Source organism: Lipophrys pholis (genome assembly GCF_963383615.2).
Source record: "Lipophrys pholis genome assembly, chromosome: 11".
Lineage (NCBI taxonomy): Eukaryota > Metazoa > Chordata > Actinopteri > Blenniiformes > Blenniidae > Lipophrys > Lipophrys pholis.
The window spans coordinates 23,266,623-23,283,991 of NC_137631.1; the positions used below are offsets into that span (position 1 = coordinate 23,266,623).

At 40.2% G+C, this 17,369-nt stretch overlaps 1 protein-coding gene across 1 annotated transcript in view; it reads left to right on the forward strand.

Moving 5' to 3' along the window:
* Positions 1–1,237: 1,237 nt before the first annotated feature.
* il34 (interleukin 34) overlaps positions 1,238–17,369 on the forward strand; it is a 34,142-nt gene continuing 18,010 nt past the window's right edge. The window contains exons 1-2 of the mRNA XM_080475645.1: positions 1,238–1,495; positions 9,624–9,895. Of these exons, the coding sequence (XP_080331771.1) occupies positions 9,850–9,895 (46 nt within the window). The 5' untranslated portion in view covers positions 1,238–1,495; positions 9,624–9,849. The remainder of the gene's footprint in view (positions 1,496–9,623; positions 9,896–17,369) is intronic.

Below are 17,369 nucleotides of genomic sequence, written 5' to 3' on the forward strand. Positions count from 1 at the left end.
CACAAGATTGTGCAAGAAATTAAAAGTTTAATTTGATTCAATTTGGTCTTGAAATCTTATTTCATCTGTTGAATGAACCAAATGTGTCCTAAAAGTGTGTAAGCACCAAAAACTTAAAAGAACAAAACAAAAAACGTCATAAACACAACTCAATGCAAGGGTTATATCCAAGCACTTTTAAAGTTTCGTTTCAGGAAAGATGGGTGAAACTCACATTAAGATTAAACGGTTTTTATAATCTGAATCACCTCACTTCCTTTCCGAAGTTGTCCTTATCTAACTCATCAGTAAACCCTGAAAAAGCCACATGATCGACCTACAGGCGTTATCTGGTTGACCTTCCATCCTCACACGCAGCTCCGCGATGCGCAGCAGCTTTCTTTCCCAGCTGGGGGTTATTATGGCGGGGGGCGGTAAAGCCGAGCAGGACAGCCGAGATGCGCATGGACGCAGCTTGCTGGCCAGGTACGAATGTGCATGTTCACGTGCATGTGCATGCGCCTCCGCTTTAGTGGCAAGTCACACACACTTACAACACTCACGGATCCTACTGAAACTTGACTTTCAAAATACATTTCCTATCGTGCGGCGCGTGTGCGTAATGACGCAACATGGTGTTAAAGTGATTAGCTAATGTCAGACAGCACACGTGTCTGGAAAGAAATAACTTTTTTTTCTTGTTGTACTTATTCAAACTAATGCTTCACCACAATTATGTAAATCACAATAAAATAGAAATAGAAATTTACAGTAATACTGAAGATTCAAATGTTAATGGCGAATACGACTGTGAGGTTATGGTCAGTGTTCCTTCACTTACATTTTAACAAAAATATATTTTGGTTTCTGTCTTAATATTTGTCACATTTTTAGATTCAGTCTGTGAGGTGAGTTACAGTAAAATGTATGAGCATAGCCTATTGGAAAGGCAATACTGATAAATAGAAAAGACCCTCGAGAAAGTTACATTGCCATGAAGGAACAGCTGGAAACCCTCCCACAGCAAAAGATGATTAGTTTCATTCAAAAATGCAAGTTTGTATTACCTGATACTCATTAACTGGGTTGTCTTTCTGCTTAAGCTTCTGGAGCTTATTGGTCTGATTGAAGTAAAATAGGAAATATCGTTGCAGGGTGGGAGGGGTGGGAAGTGTGTGTGGCTCAGAGAAACTCGTACACCAGCAGCTCTTACTCTGAAAGCAGTGTGTATTTATGCTGCGGACTTGAAATTGACAGCATAGAAGCTGCAGGCCAGCCTGTTGCGCACTTGGCGGCACACACAGATCGCGCACCACTGGCATTGTGGATGGAAGAAGTCAGTACCGGACTTCTCTGAATGAACATTGATAGACACGTTTGTGGCTGGAATTCCTGTATTTCGGCTTTTTTTCCCTTCCCTCCTCATTCAAGTCACCGATTCTTCATTACAACCGCCACATTTGAGCGGATACAGATTTCACGCATCCCGGGAGGACACGGCAAAGGCACACGCGAGGTGCGTTTTGGTGTGTGTGTGTGTGTGCGTACTTGTGCGTCTTTCTCTTAGATCGCAGAAATGAGGGGATTTGTTTGAAAGCCACCACCTAATACAGACTAATTCTTGTTTTCAGAACTAAGTTTGAAATCGGGTGTGACGAGTTAGAGGGGTTATGATTAAGCTCAAAGCGCAAACTTTCGTGCGCTCTGCCTTTTTGCAGCACTTTCGCTTTCGTCAGGTGCGCAGGTTGTCTGTCCGAGCGGCGCTTCACCTCTGGCGGACAGGAGCGACAGTGCGAGCTGCAAGAGAAATAAACTTCCCTGGTTTCAGTGCACGGATAGTTGTGCAGCCAGTCGCGACGTCAGTTTGCAGCAGCGGTCACGGATCATGAGGATAGGTGAAGAAAGATGAAGGCAAGTTTGGATCACCGGAGCAGGAGCGCAGATAGACTGAGCAAACATCCGCATTGGACAGTTTCCACAAAAAAAAATAAAAAAAAACCTGTAGAGGTGAAGGCTTGCAGAGTGGAAGATCATCTGGGATTACAGATTGCCGTTTAATCTCGCTCAGATATAACAATATAATTAACATGAAAAAGTTAAAATGCACAAACAATCGTGAGCGTGCAGTTGATTTCTTTTGCAACTTGTTCATGCGACTCAAGTGGATGCAACTTTTTATCCAGTTCAAATGGTTGCTCTTAAAATTATTGTATGCCACATTGTCCAATGCTCCGTGGTCGTTCCCCGTTCTGGTGTCTGCAGACATTATCATACAAGCTTCTAAACTTCCATGTGCATCCAAAGAAGGCGGTTTGGCACGAATCTGCTTGAATATAATCTTCTTGTTGCTGAATGAATTCTACTCAAGTATGATGAGTGCAACTGATGAAAGGAGACTGAGTCAGCCTCAAGCAATGTGCTGGTTTTTCTAGAGGATAACTCTTAAGGTTTAGTCTCTCATTACAGTTAGGATGAGGTTTGGTGGTCCAGGTTGGAGTGAATGGAGTGTGGAAATATAACCAATGAGGAAAAACTAGTGAACTCTCAGTCTATGCATGCTGTGATGTGGTCAGACATACAGCATGTCCTTGAGCAGAAACGCTGCACTTCAATCTTCTGAATACATTCTGTTGTCGGTTTAAAGATCCAGCTGTTTTGGATCACTGCCTGTGGTGCAGTGTAGTGATGATATTAATGATTCTTTATTCATGAAACACTGAGTTTTCCAAAAAAAAAACAAAAAAAAACTCGGAGCAGGCAGCAGATCAATAGACAAAGACTTCCGATCTCTGGCTTCTGATCTGTACTGAGTGTGTGAGCGTGTGTGTCTGAAAGGTTTGGAGTTGTTTTTTGTTTTGTTTTTTCTTGTAAAATGAATCTTGTGTACGCTTGGTCAGTGAGTGAAGTCAAAGTCGTGACTCACTCCCAGGTTATGTCGGTCAGTTCCTGAGTAGGTCAATATGTCAGGTTTAAAACATGATGACAAAAGGAGAAAAGAAAAACACCTGTACCACAGTGAAGTTCACGAAAATATCCCATTGGTATGCAGATTTCCAAAAACTCTGTTTTTGACAGTCTATCACCCGTCAATCCATTGAACCATACATCTTGTAGAGCTACTTAATCCAGGCTGGAAGTACTGGAGCCGGTCCCACACCATATGTGGAGAAAGATGAGGGGTACACCCTCCACAACTTGCCTATGAAAAGATGAATGAATAGGAAGAATCCACACATAAATCTTTACAAATCCCCCTTTTATGAAGTGAAGCTTCTTTAGTAAATCCTTTGAGTTTATTCTCGGTGTTTTCTTACAAGACGGGTGCTTTTGTTATGAGCCATGCAGCGCTCCGACCACTCACTAAAGCTGTGAAACCAACAGTTGAATGGAGTTATGCGTGGAATTGTAGCAACAGGCTGACTTCTCGCCACAATGACTTCAATACTGATGGCTCACTCAGCCACCGGGGGAGTCATTGAGTTCCAGTTAGTTGTCTACTCACTGGAGTATAGGGGGGATGGGAAGGAATCAAAGTATCTGTATACTTAATGTGCTTTTAGAAAAAACACGTGTTATTGTTTGTTTTTTTTGTTTTTTTATTCACTTTCATCATCAGCCCTCTCACTATTTTTGCTTGGAAGTGTTGTGGAAACTTTTTGTCCTGAAACAATGTCATGAAAACATTACTTTTTTTTATTTTTTGTGAGTATTGCAAATCAATGGCAGTCAGTGGTGATTATACAGATGAGAACCTGTGTGTTTTCTATCAAAACTTCAGAGGCATTCCTCTCATTTTATTGGAGTCGAGTTGGGACCAAAGCATTTTTCTTGATTGGGCTCTGACAGCCTCCGATTTCTGGAAGTGACATGGTTCATCTCTCTCTCTCTCTCTCTCTCTCTCTCTCTCTCTCTCTCTCTCTCTCTCTCTCTCTCTCTATGCCACAAATAATCTTTTGGAAGTGCAACAGGAGCGTCTTCCTTTTACTGTATTACCTCATACTTATGTAAATTTGTGCAGGAAAACCACAATAGGACACTTTCTTGCATCTTACTCAGACGTGTCCTTGACAAATGCTTATGTCATATTTTTTGGAGGCTCATTTTTTTTCGTATGCTGACAAGTGAGTGTGTCTGCCGTTGTTTGGCTTCACTCTAATGTTTAAGCAAATTTTAAAGGCAGACTGGTTGGAACGTTGCCAAGTTTGGAGTTTGCTGTTCAGTTGCAGCTGAAAGCTCTGTGCATACAGTTGCTATGTTGTATATCTTTTTGGTTAAAGTTTTTTTTTTTTTTTCCTTCGAAGCTCAGAGGTGTAGCACGGTTCCCTTTAAGTTTAGCATGAAGCTCTGCATTTATTTCTTAACATTATTGCATTGATTTACTGTAGTCAAATAGCATTTAACGTACATTTGATAAGGCTGGTGACACAGTGGAGTAGTGGTTCGCTCTCTCACTTCATAGCGAGAAGGTCATGTTTTCCCGCCCAGGATATTCTGTACAAGCATCAGCTGTCTTTAGGTGATCCGGTGTCCTCCCTCAGTCTGAAAACATGCACTTGAGGGAACTTTGCGACTCAAGGTGTGAATGTGAGTGTTTGTGACGGTTTGTCCTTTTGTATTCACCCTGTGATGGACCGGAGACCTGTCTAGGTTGTACTCCGCTTTCACTCATACTGATCCCGGATCAGAGAAGCTGAATTGGATAAAGCGGTATATGAAATAGATGTACTCAACAAAGAACTCAACAGTTTGCCAACTTATAACTCTGAAATATTGTATTTGTAAACAGCAAATTGTGTTGGATACATTTAATTTTAATCACCTGTCTTTATTGATGTACTGATGACGCCCCCTGCAGGTTGAACCTTTCATTCACCCAGTTGCAGACAGCTGTGGTTAAACACATAAACACACTGCCTGATGGATTAAGTTTGACGAACTGAACATCTTTGCATGAATGTGGTTGACTAGACACAAGTGTGTGTGTGAGAAAGCTAATTACAACTTGGATAAAAACATAAATGCATAAATTGATAGGTATCTAATTGGTTTTAGCTTTTTTCACAGCTTTTATGTGATGCCATTTCAATTTTCTGAATTGATGTTTTTGAAGCTGATCCAATCATTAGTGATGCTTAACTCTCTCTCAGGCCTTAAAATTGTATTTGGGACTATAATGTAGAAAATCCCCCTCTGAATGCTTGAGCTGGTTGTCTTTGCACCCGTCATCCTGGAAGTTACCCACAGTGCATGTAAAGTGATCTTGCAGCTACCAACTTTTTAAAACTGCTTATGTGGCTCACAACTTTGTAAATTAGGTAGAAATTAAATGCTAATTGCATGTCAACAATAGTCTGTTGTTCCTTTGGCATCAGTTGAAGCCAGTGGCTTTGGTTTACGTTGGCTTTGCACATCTGGACCTTCTAAATCACTCCTAATTAGAAAACATGTAACTCTTAAGTCGTGATGAGAGCGCGGTCCAATAAATCCGCACTGTCACTTCCCTCACCCGAGAACATTAACACTCTCATATATTCTGCATGTGGTTAGCTGAATCTTGTCAGGTCGCTTTCGTCTTCTCTCAAGTGGTATGTTTTCTTAGAGCTTTCAGGTTCTCGGCATCTCGGATTAACGGCACCAGAATCATGATTGATGCCAACATTGCCTCTCATATTGACAATTTATTCAGGACTTGTTTGATTTAGGAAGTCATGAAGATTTACCACTTGAAGCTCCACAGATCTTTATACGCTGTGAATCCGAGGTTAAAACCATAAAACATGTGAACGCTTAAAAGGCCAAAATACTTCAGAAGAAGGCCATGATATATTGCTGGTGTCCTAATTTAAAACATCCCACAGACAAATGTGATTACAGGCTTTTGGTGTTCAGCCAAACCAGATGTCAGATCCAAAAACGGGTCGACTAATAACTCATTACATCCAGGGGTTAGATTTAACTTTTCACAAGGGAATTCAGAAATGAGTAACAAGTAGTTTAGTTTACAGGAAACATGGAGCATATAAATGCAGAGAAGTAAAAACAAGTGTTTGGGGTGAGATTTTATAGCAGTGCTTCAGTTTGACTTTGAGTCACTCTATACTGTATGTGCCCAAGTTTGGATCGTAATTATGACTAAAATATTTTAGTTTTTAAATCATCTAAACTATTGTGATCTGAGTAATGATAGCCAGTCTCTGGTTTCAGCTCTTTTAAGGTCAGATCATTGCAAATGACTCATCTAAACAATAGTTTTTGAATAATTAACCGTTTTTACTCAAAACTATTATACCAAGCAGGTCTGCTAATGTCAACACAGTCTTTGTTGATGATGAATCAAGCTCACACTCGGATCCAGGTAGTCGGGCAGCATGTGCAGCTTCACTAAGTGAAATCAATAAGAGGCTTCTGTAGTCTGTTCACAGCATTTGTTGGATTATTGTTTCAGATCTGTATTGATAGTGTTGCACCTGATGTTAGGTGTGAGATGGTAGTTTGTATAAGGCCAGCATGTCTGGGAAATTAGAAGAAATAAGATAAAATTGATAAAAGTATTTCAAAGTTTATATAAGAAATTGAAACTGATTTCATGAAATTTAATCTCGACTGATTTTTCTGAAAACGATCTCTTTCCATCCGCGTTCAATAGAAGTTAGTGTTTTGGCAAGTCGGAGGTGATGGCAGGTAACAATGAACAAAATGTACAGCCATACGCAGGTCGCCAAACTTACTCTGAGTGGACGTTTCTAGAGTTTGGGCTGCACGATATTCCTTTAGCATGCGATATGCAATGACGCTGTTGAGTAAATTGCAGTACGTCTTGCGATAAATAAAAACATACACATCCAACAGTGCTCTTCTTCTTCGTACACTTAATTTTAAGTAGATGTGACCATCTCTCTTGTTTTTCTTTTTATTAATCTCATGTGCATCTACATTTCCCACCAGCAGCCTTGCAGAAGTAGAGCACATTGTTAACATTGCAGTCATTGGTCGTTGTTCCTTGATTTAATGACTTCTGGCTATGAGAGGAATTTTGTATCTGAACTAGGAAACGTTGAGCGGTCAGTCTCAAACGTGGCTGTACACAATATGTTACTCTAAACAGTGCTTAAATGTTGGTTTTGTGCAGAAAGGAGCAGAATTTGCTGTCCTGTGTGTGTACTCTTTCTAGTGTCTCCTGACCTTGGGACCTTGTCTCATTGTGTCGAATGAACCTCCAGAAGGTTTTCCAATCAGATGCCTCAACAGCAGGAACAGGCTTCTTTCAAGGAGTGATGGCTCTATTCTGAGCCCTCCTGACATGAATGAATGCTCAACCCGGTCGCCAAGGGTTGCATTCCTGTACATCATATTGGCTTTAAACCCTTTTAGTCACGTCACAGAGGTCACAAGGTCACAAGGTCAGGGAATAGATAACTAAACGTTAATTCTCTGGAATATGCCACAGAGGTTTGGTACATAAACAAAACTAATCTCAGGGTCAAAATGCCTTTTTCCAGCAGGATTATTCCCATTTAATTTAATTAAAAAACACATTTTATAACTGAATTGGTTGTAGGTGTGACATGAATGAATAAAAATGATCAATATTGCAATCAAAAATACACATAAGTGTAACAGTACAAGGTTAGGAGCTTAAGGTTGTTGGCTTGGTTTTGAAGTAGAGTAAAGCAAGTATTTATTCTTAATACAACATACTGTTTTGGAGTGTGTTCAGTTACATTAATATCAAAAATAGAAGCTGCCAATTAAAAGTCATTGATATAGAACTGTGAGGGTGATCGATAGAGCAGTTGAAGGGTAGAAACGTTGAATGACCCTCACTTATCAAGTGACAGCTTCCAGTTCGCGCCCATTTGGTCAGACTTACTCAGATTCTGGATGAGTGCTAAATAGCTTACACAGGACTGCACGCTCAATGGGTTTTATACGTGCAGACCTTTTAGTAGGTCAGACTGAAATCATTTTTTTTTTACTTTGAAAATCTCTGGAACTTGAGCAGGGAGCTAAAAGCTGCCATATGAGGTGAGGGAAAGCGTGTGAGTTTTCATGTTCACTTTGTGAAGGTGAGTCTTACACTACTTGTTTCCGCAAAAGTCTTTTTCTCCAATAACAGCCAGCAATTAATGTGGTAATGCTAAGCGCTTTAAAAGGGAAATTATAAATGATTTTTGCATTTCTTTGATCCGAGTGAGCCACACTCCTCCCCATGTTTGACCTGAGTGGATTGCACACGCCCACACTGAGTGCTCCAGTCTTTGACACGTGGATATATTTGTTTTGAAATAGGTTTCTCCGTCTAACAGGAACAACGTAATTCTCCTTGGGGGCAAAGGTGCAGTGGAACTGGTTCAGGTTTGGTCATACTTGTAATAAATTGCCCTTGTTGTTGAAGGCGGGAGCTTTCATTCTGGGACGTGACAGGATGTGCCATCAACTGTTCTTGGTTGGTGAAGTATGGTTTGACCCTGATGTTGCCCTGGACTTAGTTTAAAGGTCTGTCACTTTTCTGTACAGTTAAAACTCAAAGCAGGTGCAGTTCAGATGAGTGTATATCTGTATGTTCAGTTTGTGGCACTTGTTTATTGCACATGCTATTATGCATCTTTAGCATTACATTTCTAAGGTATCTTAATTATTTACATGAAAAAAAGAAAAATATCCAGTTCCATATAGCATAAGCAATGAGCTGATAATTTAAACATTGTTAGTTTCTCACGTTATAGAAGAAAGAAAAATAAATATTTACTATTACAACAAAAACATAAAAGAATAATATGTCTAACTTGTCATAATGACCTTATATACTTGTAGTTCACATGCTTGGTCACAATTTGGGTCCTTTCTGTAGCATGATTATTACGAGTATTATGAAACATATTTTTTGTGCAATGATTGTAATATTGTAATGCTTTACATCATCAAAATGCTAAATTAGCTAGGATATATGGAGTATATAGGATATACAGTAGATATACAAAAGTATTTTGTCTAGTGCAAGTGTCATGTTTTGACAATCGATGTCTGAGATTTTTGCTGATCTAGAAACGGTAATAATCTGTATATGAGTTCATTGTTAAACTTTGGAACAGTTTTGGTGTATATATGAGGGATGTCCAGATTGGCAGCACCCGATAGATATCTAATTTAAGTAAGGGAATTTCAACGTTTTGTGTAACTTGTGTTTTCTGTTTTGACTCCCATGTTGTGAGTCTTTGATCACACAGTAAATCCACCACCTGAGTTTGAAGTGAACTACCTTTGCAGTTATTTGATGGCTTACCGTGAAAACTTGTTTGGATTTTCATCCCATCCTTAAGGCCAAATTGTAAAAGCTTTGGTGAGTCATCTGGTCCCATGATCAGATAATGATTTGGATCTAGTCATGGGGTTTGTTTTTTTCTTCTGGTTTTAACACATTAAGATGGTGACTAATAGTTATATATGCATCACTAATATTAGCTCTGAGATGTGTTTTGAGGGTTTTTATTGTGTGAGATGGTGAAATGTGGAAAGGGAAATGGTTTTGTAATTGTCGCTGTCCGTCAGGCGTCATTGGCGTTGAGTGTCTTCACTGTCTTTTTGTACTCGTGTATGAGCTTTACTTCCATTCATCCCTCACTGTTTTCCTCTCTTGTTTTCAGGTTGTTGAAAAGAGGAAGCAACCAAAGCTGCAAAATCCACAATCTTCTGTCTCCGTGTATCTGTGCAGCGCTGCGATGAAGACCTGAACTGAAGACCTGAAAAGTTTCAAACACCAGCGCTGGAGCAGAGTTTATGTGTGTGTGTGTGTTTTTTTTTTTTTTTTAAATATATGAACTGTGTTGCGTTTGAAGCGTCGTGGAAACTGAGTACTCAAACCCGGAGAGTATGGCTCAACTGTCCACGTCAGTCTGCCTGCTGACCGGCCTTTTAGGTGAGTGTGTGTGTACTCGTTGCCATTGTGAAAACTTGAATCTGTCCATATACTCATGTTATAGGAAGTCATCATGACACAATTTATAAAGGAGACATATTTTGTATGCGTGGACTGACGATGAAATACAACTTCTGCTTTGGGTCACACATGATTTTAAAACAGACAAATTACAAGAGAACGTGAACATTGGCGGTTTAATCCATATCAAGCTCGGTATCTTTTGTAGAATGAAAACAACCCTGTAATCCGCACACAATATCCTTGGTTGGTATGGTTACCTCATGCAGGTTATGACAAGAGATGTTTTCAGATTCATCCACATATTTTCATTTTTTTGCTTTGTGTCGAGAGTATCTGCTAAAAACGATGTACACCTGAACCTGCAACCTCACGCTCTGGAGCCTTGTGTGGCTCTTTGGCCCCTTTGGAGTGGCGCCTTCTTAATTGTTTGCGTATTTGAACAGTTATCTTGCAGCTTGAAGTGAAAAATGTGGCAGTTTAATTCAATACTTCAATAGTTTTCGCTTGGAAAGAAAAAATGAATAATTGTGATGTAAGTGCTCTGTGTTGGACTGACGACATGTCCAGGGTGTGTCCTGCCCTCGCCCAGCGTGAGCTGGGATTGACTCCAGTGACCCCTCACAGGATTAAGCGCTATCAAAGATAGATGGATGGGTGGATAAAGGGGCTAAGTGGCAAAAATGTCTCCTGACACACAGCACTAGTTTTGTGGGAAGATGCCTCTCCAACGTCCCACCACGATATTTTTTAACTGCGGCTGAGGCGAGGGACAGATGGCTCTTTAGCCCAGACTAGTGGTGGGCGGCTGAATGTCAGTTAAGCAGAACATGATTTATTGAACGTTAACTGTCAAGGTGAGAGGCAGATACTTGTGGAAATGAAGACTGAGAAGGATGCTGTGGATTACATGGGGAGTGTCTAAAATGGTCTTCGTGTTGGTCTCATTCGCTCCATTATGAACAAATCTGTTAAACAAAGTGCTTCCGAGGTATGGCCAACTGCAGCAAATCAGGTATTTAAACATCCTTCTTTGTACGCTTCTTTACTATGAGGGAACATGCTTGGAACACACTGTAAAAAATATGAACCCAATCTTTAAAGCTGACGATTGGGGTGAAAAAGAGCGTGAATAACGACACACCTGCTTTTTTACGATGACAAGTAGGAGCAATAAATTCTTTTTCTGGGATCAAAAAAAGTGATGCAACCACCTGCAGGCCGCAGCAGGAATGTGTGCACAGCGTCTGCAGCCTTCAGCCTGAGAAGTTTACAGGTTTTCTGAAGCACAGAGCCGTGTGCATACGGTTTATTGGGTGTGGTAACTCGATTAGTGTTTCACAGGGCCAGCATTGGGCTTTGGGGTCACATAAACTTCTTTAGTCGGGATAATATTTAGTGTTACAACTCTGCTTAATGTTTCTGTCCAGTACTCTGTCCAGGGGCTGCACACTGGTGCAGGTTCGTACTCCTGCTTCATTTCAGAATTGGGGGTGTCGGACTCGCTTCTAGAGTAGACCTGGGCATCATGGCCCTTTAATTCTTCTTGTCTGGCCCTCAGGGTGTCACTGGGAAATTCTGAATCAGTAGTAATTTATATGATGCATGAAATATTATGGCAAGTTATTATTGGCTTTATTACATTTTAAATGGTCACATTTTTCATGTTATTGGTCATTATTGCATTGTTGGTTGCAACATGGTGTCCAGCACCTTGACTGGTAGAGCAATCATTGGTGGTTCACAATGGAAGATAAAAATTAGCTGGACTTGAAATTTAAATTTTTTTTATCATGATTACCAGACACGGACTGGGAAATACTCTGAAAGAAACTGACGCTCATAAAAATGTTTTTTTTATTGAGGAATGCTTTTTTTAGTGGGCGTGGATGGATGGATGGATGGATGGATGGATGGATGGATAGCTTTGACATCCCATGTGAATTCCTGGTACTTTCAAAATGCCAAATGCAAAAGTAAATGGATTTCATTATTATAGTGCTTTTCCACAGCATGAGCAGCCCCCGATCTCTCTACATTGTTAGTCACATTCACCCATTCACACTCACACACTTTCACACACCAATGGAGGCAGCCGCCACAAACGCCGCCTCATCCATCCATTAGGAGCAACCTGGGTTCAGTGTCTTGCTCAAGGACACTTCGACATGTGGACAGTACAATTAGAATATTTTTTTATTTATTTATCACTAATTTACTCTTTGGAAAATGTTTCTTCTGAAATTCTACAACTTTGATCCTTTTCGAACTTTCATCTGTTTCCTTCCAATAACGTAATAATAACAATAACAATTCCAATAACAACAGAGCCGCTCTCACAAACCCGTCAGATGTTAGTCTGTCTGGTTTGTCCTGGCCCCTCCAAACAACCACCACATTCTTCGCTGCATCTGGAAGTAGAAGGTTCTTTAGCTGTGTAACGACTGAACATGAATGCAAATGTGACATTTGCTACAGTTTGTGTGCAGTTTGTACAAGCTGTTTTTCAAGATTCTCCAGACTAGTGCTGGTTTACCACCGAGCACACAAACATGCTCAGAAATGAATGTCATGTCAGCGAAACTTGTTTGAGATGGTGATCTGCACCATCATTATCACTGGCAGGCTGAACCGCAGGAAGTACATCCTCTGTTGGGCTAATGTTTATCTCCTACTTGAGGTCCTAGGTGATGGTATCGCCCAGGAAGCAGAAGGACTCCATAGTGTCTGCTGAACAGCCTCTCAGGGTGATGGGGTTGAGTTCTTCCTAAAGTCCCATGCAGGTGGAATCTGGCGCATTCAGCAGGAGGAGCTTGTCTTGATCGTGAGCGATTGTGTTGATGGCAGACCTGAATCCACAAACAAAATCCTGGCGTAGGGTCCTGGGGAAACTGGGTGCTGGAGAATGAAGTGCAGAGGAATTGCAGGCAGAGGGTCATTAATGTGTTTGACGTGGGAAAGCATGAGGCGCTCAAATGACTTCAGGACCACAAAGGTCTAGGCGACAGGTCTGCAGCATTGAACCTTCTTTTAGTGGTTGATTTAGCAGTAGGGGTCACACACACACACACACTACACACTAAAACTGTTGTAACACTGTCTATAGATCACGATTCAACTTGTGTCATCATTTGAGTCAAAGAATAGATGATTTAAAAACAGGTAATGATTTGGCAGGACTTTATATAAAACACTGTGAATTCCATTCTGAAATAGTATTTACCAGAACTTACTTGTCAGGTGCTTTGATCCTTGAAACAAGAAACAAGAAACAAGAAACAAGAAAGGAGCCAATTTGTACAAAGTGAGGAAGAAAAAGTACAAATATTTCTGTTTAAATATGGGCAGTAAATGTAAAAAAGTCATCAGCAACACAAATGCACAAGTACAAATGGTACCTCTGACGTTGAGCTCGTAAACATTACATTTCCTACTTTGTGTCACATGTAGCGTTTCCACGCTCTCGTGAGTCTTCAGATCAGGCATGGATGGGAACTGACAAAATGCAGACACACTGTAATTCAATCCCTTCACACATAATCAATTGGAGACTTCAAGAAAGCTGTCAGTTTACTACCAGCGCCATCATACATCTGTTATGGATTTGGTCCACATGTCCCAGCAGCGATGCCGGCTGCCAGTGCTGACACTTACACAGTATTTTTCTGATTTTACTACGTCACGTGCATCTTCAGTCCCCCACACACACGTCTTGGGAAAAGCTATTGAGACATTCATAGGCTGAAATGCCTCATGAATTATGATAACAATAAATGTATTTTTTGATGTTGGCAAATAGATTGTATACCCACTAAAAGTGACTCTTGAGAGAAACTGTGAGCCACACGTTTAACCACCATTTAAAATCGTTCAGAGAGGGTCCACTTTAAGAGCAATAAAACAGACAATTTACAACTCAGAAATGCAACATGTATGACAAGTAAATAGGCCATGATAATAATACTAATAATAACTTCTGTTGTTGATTCTAATATCCACAACCTTAATAGTAATGGCATGACAGCCCAGCTGAGGAAATGCCTGTCGGGACACACACCTGATATTCCATATTCATGAAGGCAAACACACAAGGCGAACGGTGTGTGTGTTATCTTATCCATCTGTCAGATGCGATCCTCATTGCACCTCATTAATAGATCAGCTTACACACTTTTGTATGTACAATAGTAGTTTGCGTCCATTTTCACCAGCGCAAAGCTTCAGCAGAAGAAGGCCTTACGTAGCAGGACATGGATCCAGAAACACAAGCTCCTGCACGATGTGTGTTGACCAGGGGATTGACTGCTGCGCTTTAACGTGCATTGTCCGTCGCTTTGCATACGTGGAGACAGATCTGACACCTGTTGAAACTTATGAGCAGGAAACATAAAAACTTGCTGCTGTGAGTGAAAAATGTGTTTTTGTGTCTGGAAGTGATCTGAGTTTGAGAGGATCCTCGATGGGCCTGTTGTTATGTGTTGGTTGTGGTCGGAAAGCAGAGATTGTTTTCAGATGATGTGCAGCGTGAGGTGGAGTGGAGATTTTGCTCTGCATCATTTGCTTTTGGCTTGTTTTGGTAAAAGAGGAATACATTTGATGGTGTAAATGAAGACAGCTAGGGGAGTGATTGTACCATTTCCTAGGTCAGACGAGACACATGGACACAAATTAGCTGATAAAAGCTGATATGACACGCTTGAGTGGAACTGGTAGCCCTCCACTTGCTCTCATTTGTAAGTTTATTTTTATACCTTCTTTAAAACCCAGTCGGGGGAAAAAAAATGTAAAAATGAAGAAACTACCGAATATCGTCACGAGCCCAATAAATGGTTTAACACACATTTCTAAATTTGGATTTTTACTGTTTGATATTCAATATTTACAGACATATTTAATTCATATAGTTTATAATTCCAAATATGGTACAGGTCATTTGGGGTTTGCCAGAAAACCTTTTTTTTTTTGTTTTACTTCTGAGAAGAAATCAAGTAGTTGTTTAATACAAAAAAATTTAATTATATATATATATATATATATATATATATATGTGTGTGTGTATATATTGTGTGAAATTTAAGTGTTATTAAAGACAACAAAACATATTGATAAAGTAACTGTTCCAAAACCCTCAGGGTCACAGACTACATATGAAGATGTACTTCATAATAAAATCGAATTGGTTTGATTCGTCCTCAAACGTGTAAAGTCTTTACTTGTCATCAAAATGTATGAAACTAGCAAGTGTTGCCTCAGGCCAGGAGAAAACCAGGAGAAACGTTGCAGAACCTGAGGCCTCGTTTAGACAACATCATTTTTACCCCTTTTTTTAAATTTATTTTTTTCAGAAAGGTTTTGCGTTTCCACGGAAATGGCAGAACGCTGAAAACGACATCGTGTTCATGTAGCGCCACTAGTGGGTGCTGCGGCTTTTTTTGTGATGAAACCACACACACACGCTGCAGAGAACGATACGCTATAAACATTAACAAGGGCGAGAACACGGACATTCGCATGGACAGACGACCAAGTTGGATTGTCATTATGCTGACGGTCAAATACAAAACTACCAAGTCCCAGGAGATTGTTGAGCGGGAGACATGACACTCTGAAGGCTGCTTTGCTGTTATTGTTCATCTACTCCAAGATCTCTGACCTGCATGACACCTGTTGGTTTATACGTGATCTCGGCTGTTGCTGCTTCTTTCATTATCATGTATTCAAAAAACGATTTCTTTCAAGAAGTGCTTAAACTCATGTCATGGAGCACTGAACCATGCAGCGCTGACAGCTAAGAGGTCTAAAGAGTTCACGTTCTCTTCTTAAGCAGACACATATTGACTCATGTGAAAAGTACTGTGGTAACATTAGAAGTACTGGATCATGTTTAGTTTTAGTTTTAGGTTTAGGATTGAAGCCAGTATTGGCCCACCCCTGGTGTAAAAGGACTTCCAGCCTTTCTTTATAATATTACTCTACACCAACGTGAAGGTATTTATATTCACCTCCATGAAACACTGCATATAAAAGTCAGCAGGTGTCAATATGGCATGCTGGTTTAAAAAAAAAAAAAACCTCAACAAAATAATGTCGTTCAGGTATGTTTATAGATATGAAGAGTGACAGGTCGATGTGTTAGTTATCTGAACTGAGTCGCTCTCCCTCTGAGCATGAGCTTGACATGCAGCTGGGCAGACTAGCGCAGTCGTTCCATTCAGACGTTGACGGGGCGGAAATCACGCACATGTGAAATATGGTCTGTGGAAAATTGTTGTATCAGTGGGGGTTTTTTTTCCCTCTCTCCACTGTCTCATCTACACGCATGCAATTTGGCAAAAACCGGCACATGTTGTAGATCTAGCTTTCCTGTTGGCTCCCTTTGTTGATTTAGATTGTTGTTCTGCGAAAAAGTACATTTGTGGTACATGGAGATTTGAAAAACTGTCCCGAAACATATTGCTTTAGGGGAAATATTGGTGCGTGGAGAAGCTATTGCATGCGCCATTAGATCTCAGCTTGAATGAACCTGTTTTTATTTGTGTCTGTGCATGTGGAAAACACTGTTGTGGGTTGTGTAACGTACCACAATACTGTTGGAAGCATGTAATACATTATTCATACCTAAAATCAACCTAAACACAATGTGTTTTACAGAGCTTTGAATTCGGGATATTTGCAGATGGGAAAACTTTCCCAAGTTGTAAGAATTCCTATGAGATCAGAAAACGCCCAAGTCAGATCCAATATGTTCTAAAACGAAGAAAAAAGGCTTCAATCACCCTGAAAGTTCAGATATAGTTTCTGTTTTTTCAGTCAACCGTCTTAACAACTATCATATTCATTCCATGCAGCCTTCTAATAATAACAATACCCAATGTATTATTGAGAAATCACTCATAAAAGTTAACTCACGGATGGATGTAAGGTCAATATCAATTTACGTACTTTTACATAGTCAGAATTAACCCCACTCTTTATAGTCAGCTAACTGATAAAGTCCCACTATTTTCTTTAACTTAAAGCCTCCACAGTGGTTAGTATTGTGCTCGTAATTGATTACAATGATGATCTTTTGGCACGATTACCGATAAGCTCGAAATGCATATTTTTTGGAACCGTGTGTGGAGTGGGGTTAATTCCGACTATGTAAAAGTACATAAATACTACTCTTTTATCCACAGTAACTAATAAATTAAGTCGTCTGCTTTTAAAAGAAGTGACCAGTGAGTTCCTGTGACGAACACTGCGCTGTAAACATTTTCAGGATTTCTCACATACATGCACAAATACTGACATGCATCAAATCTGCTTCTCTGGCCTCTGAGAAAGTCCAAAAAACATTAAGGTGTCCTGCTTCCATGTCCCTCGTAAACACCCCATTAGCATTGTCAGTGTGACATTTTAATAGTCTCAGGGCAGATTATGACTCTGACTCCTAGTTTTTCTCCATCATAGC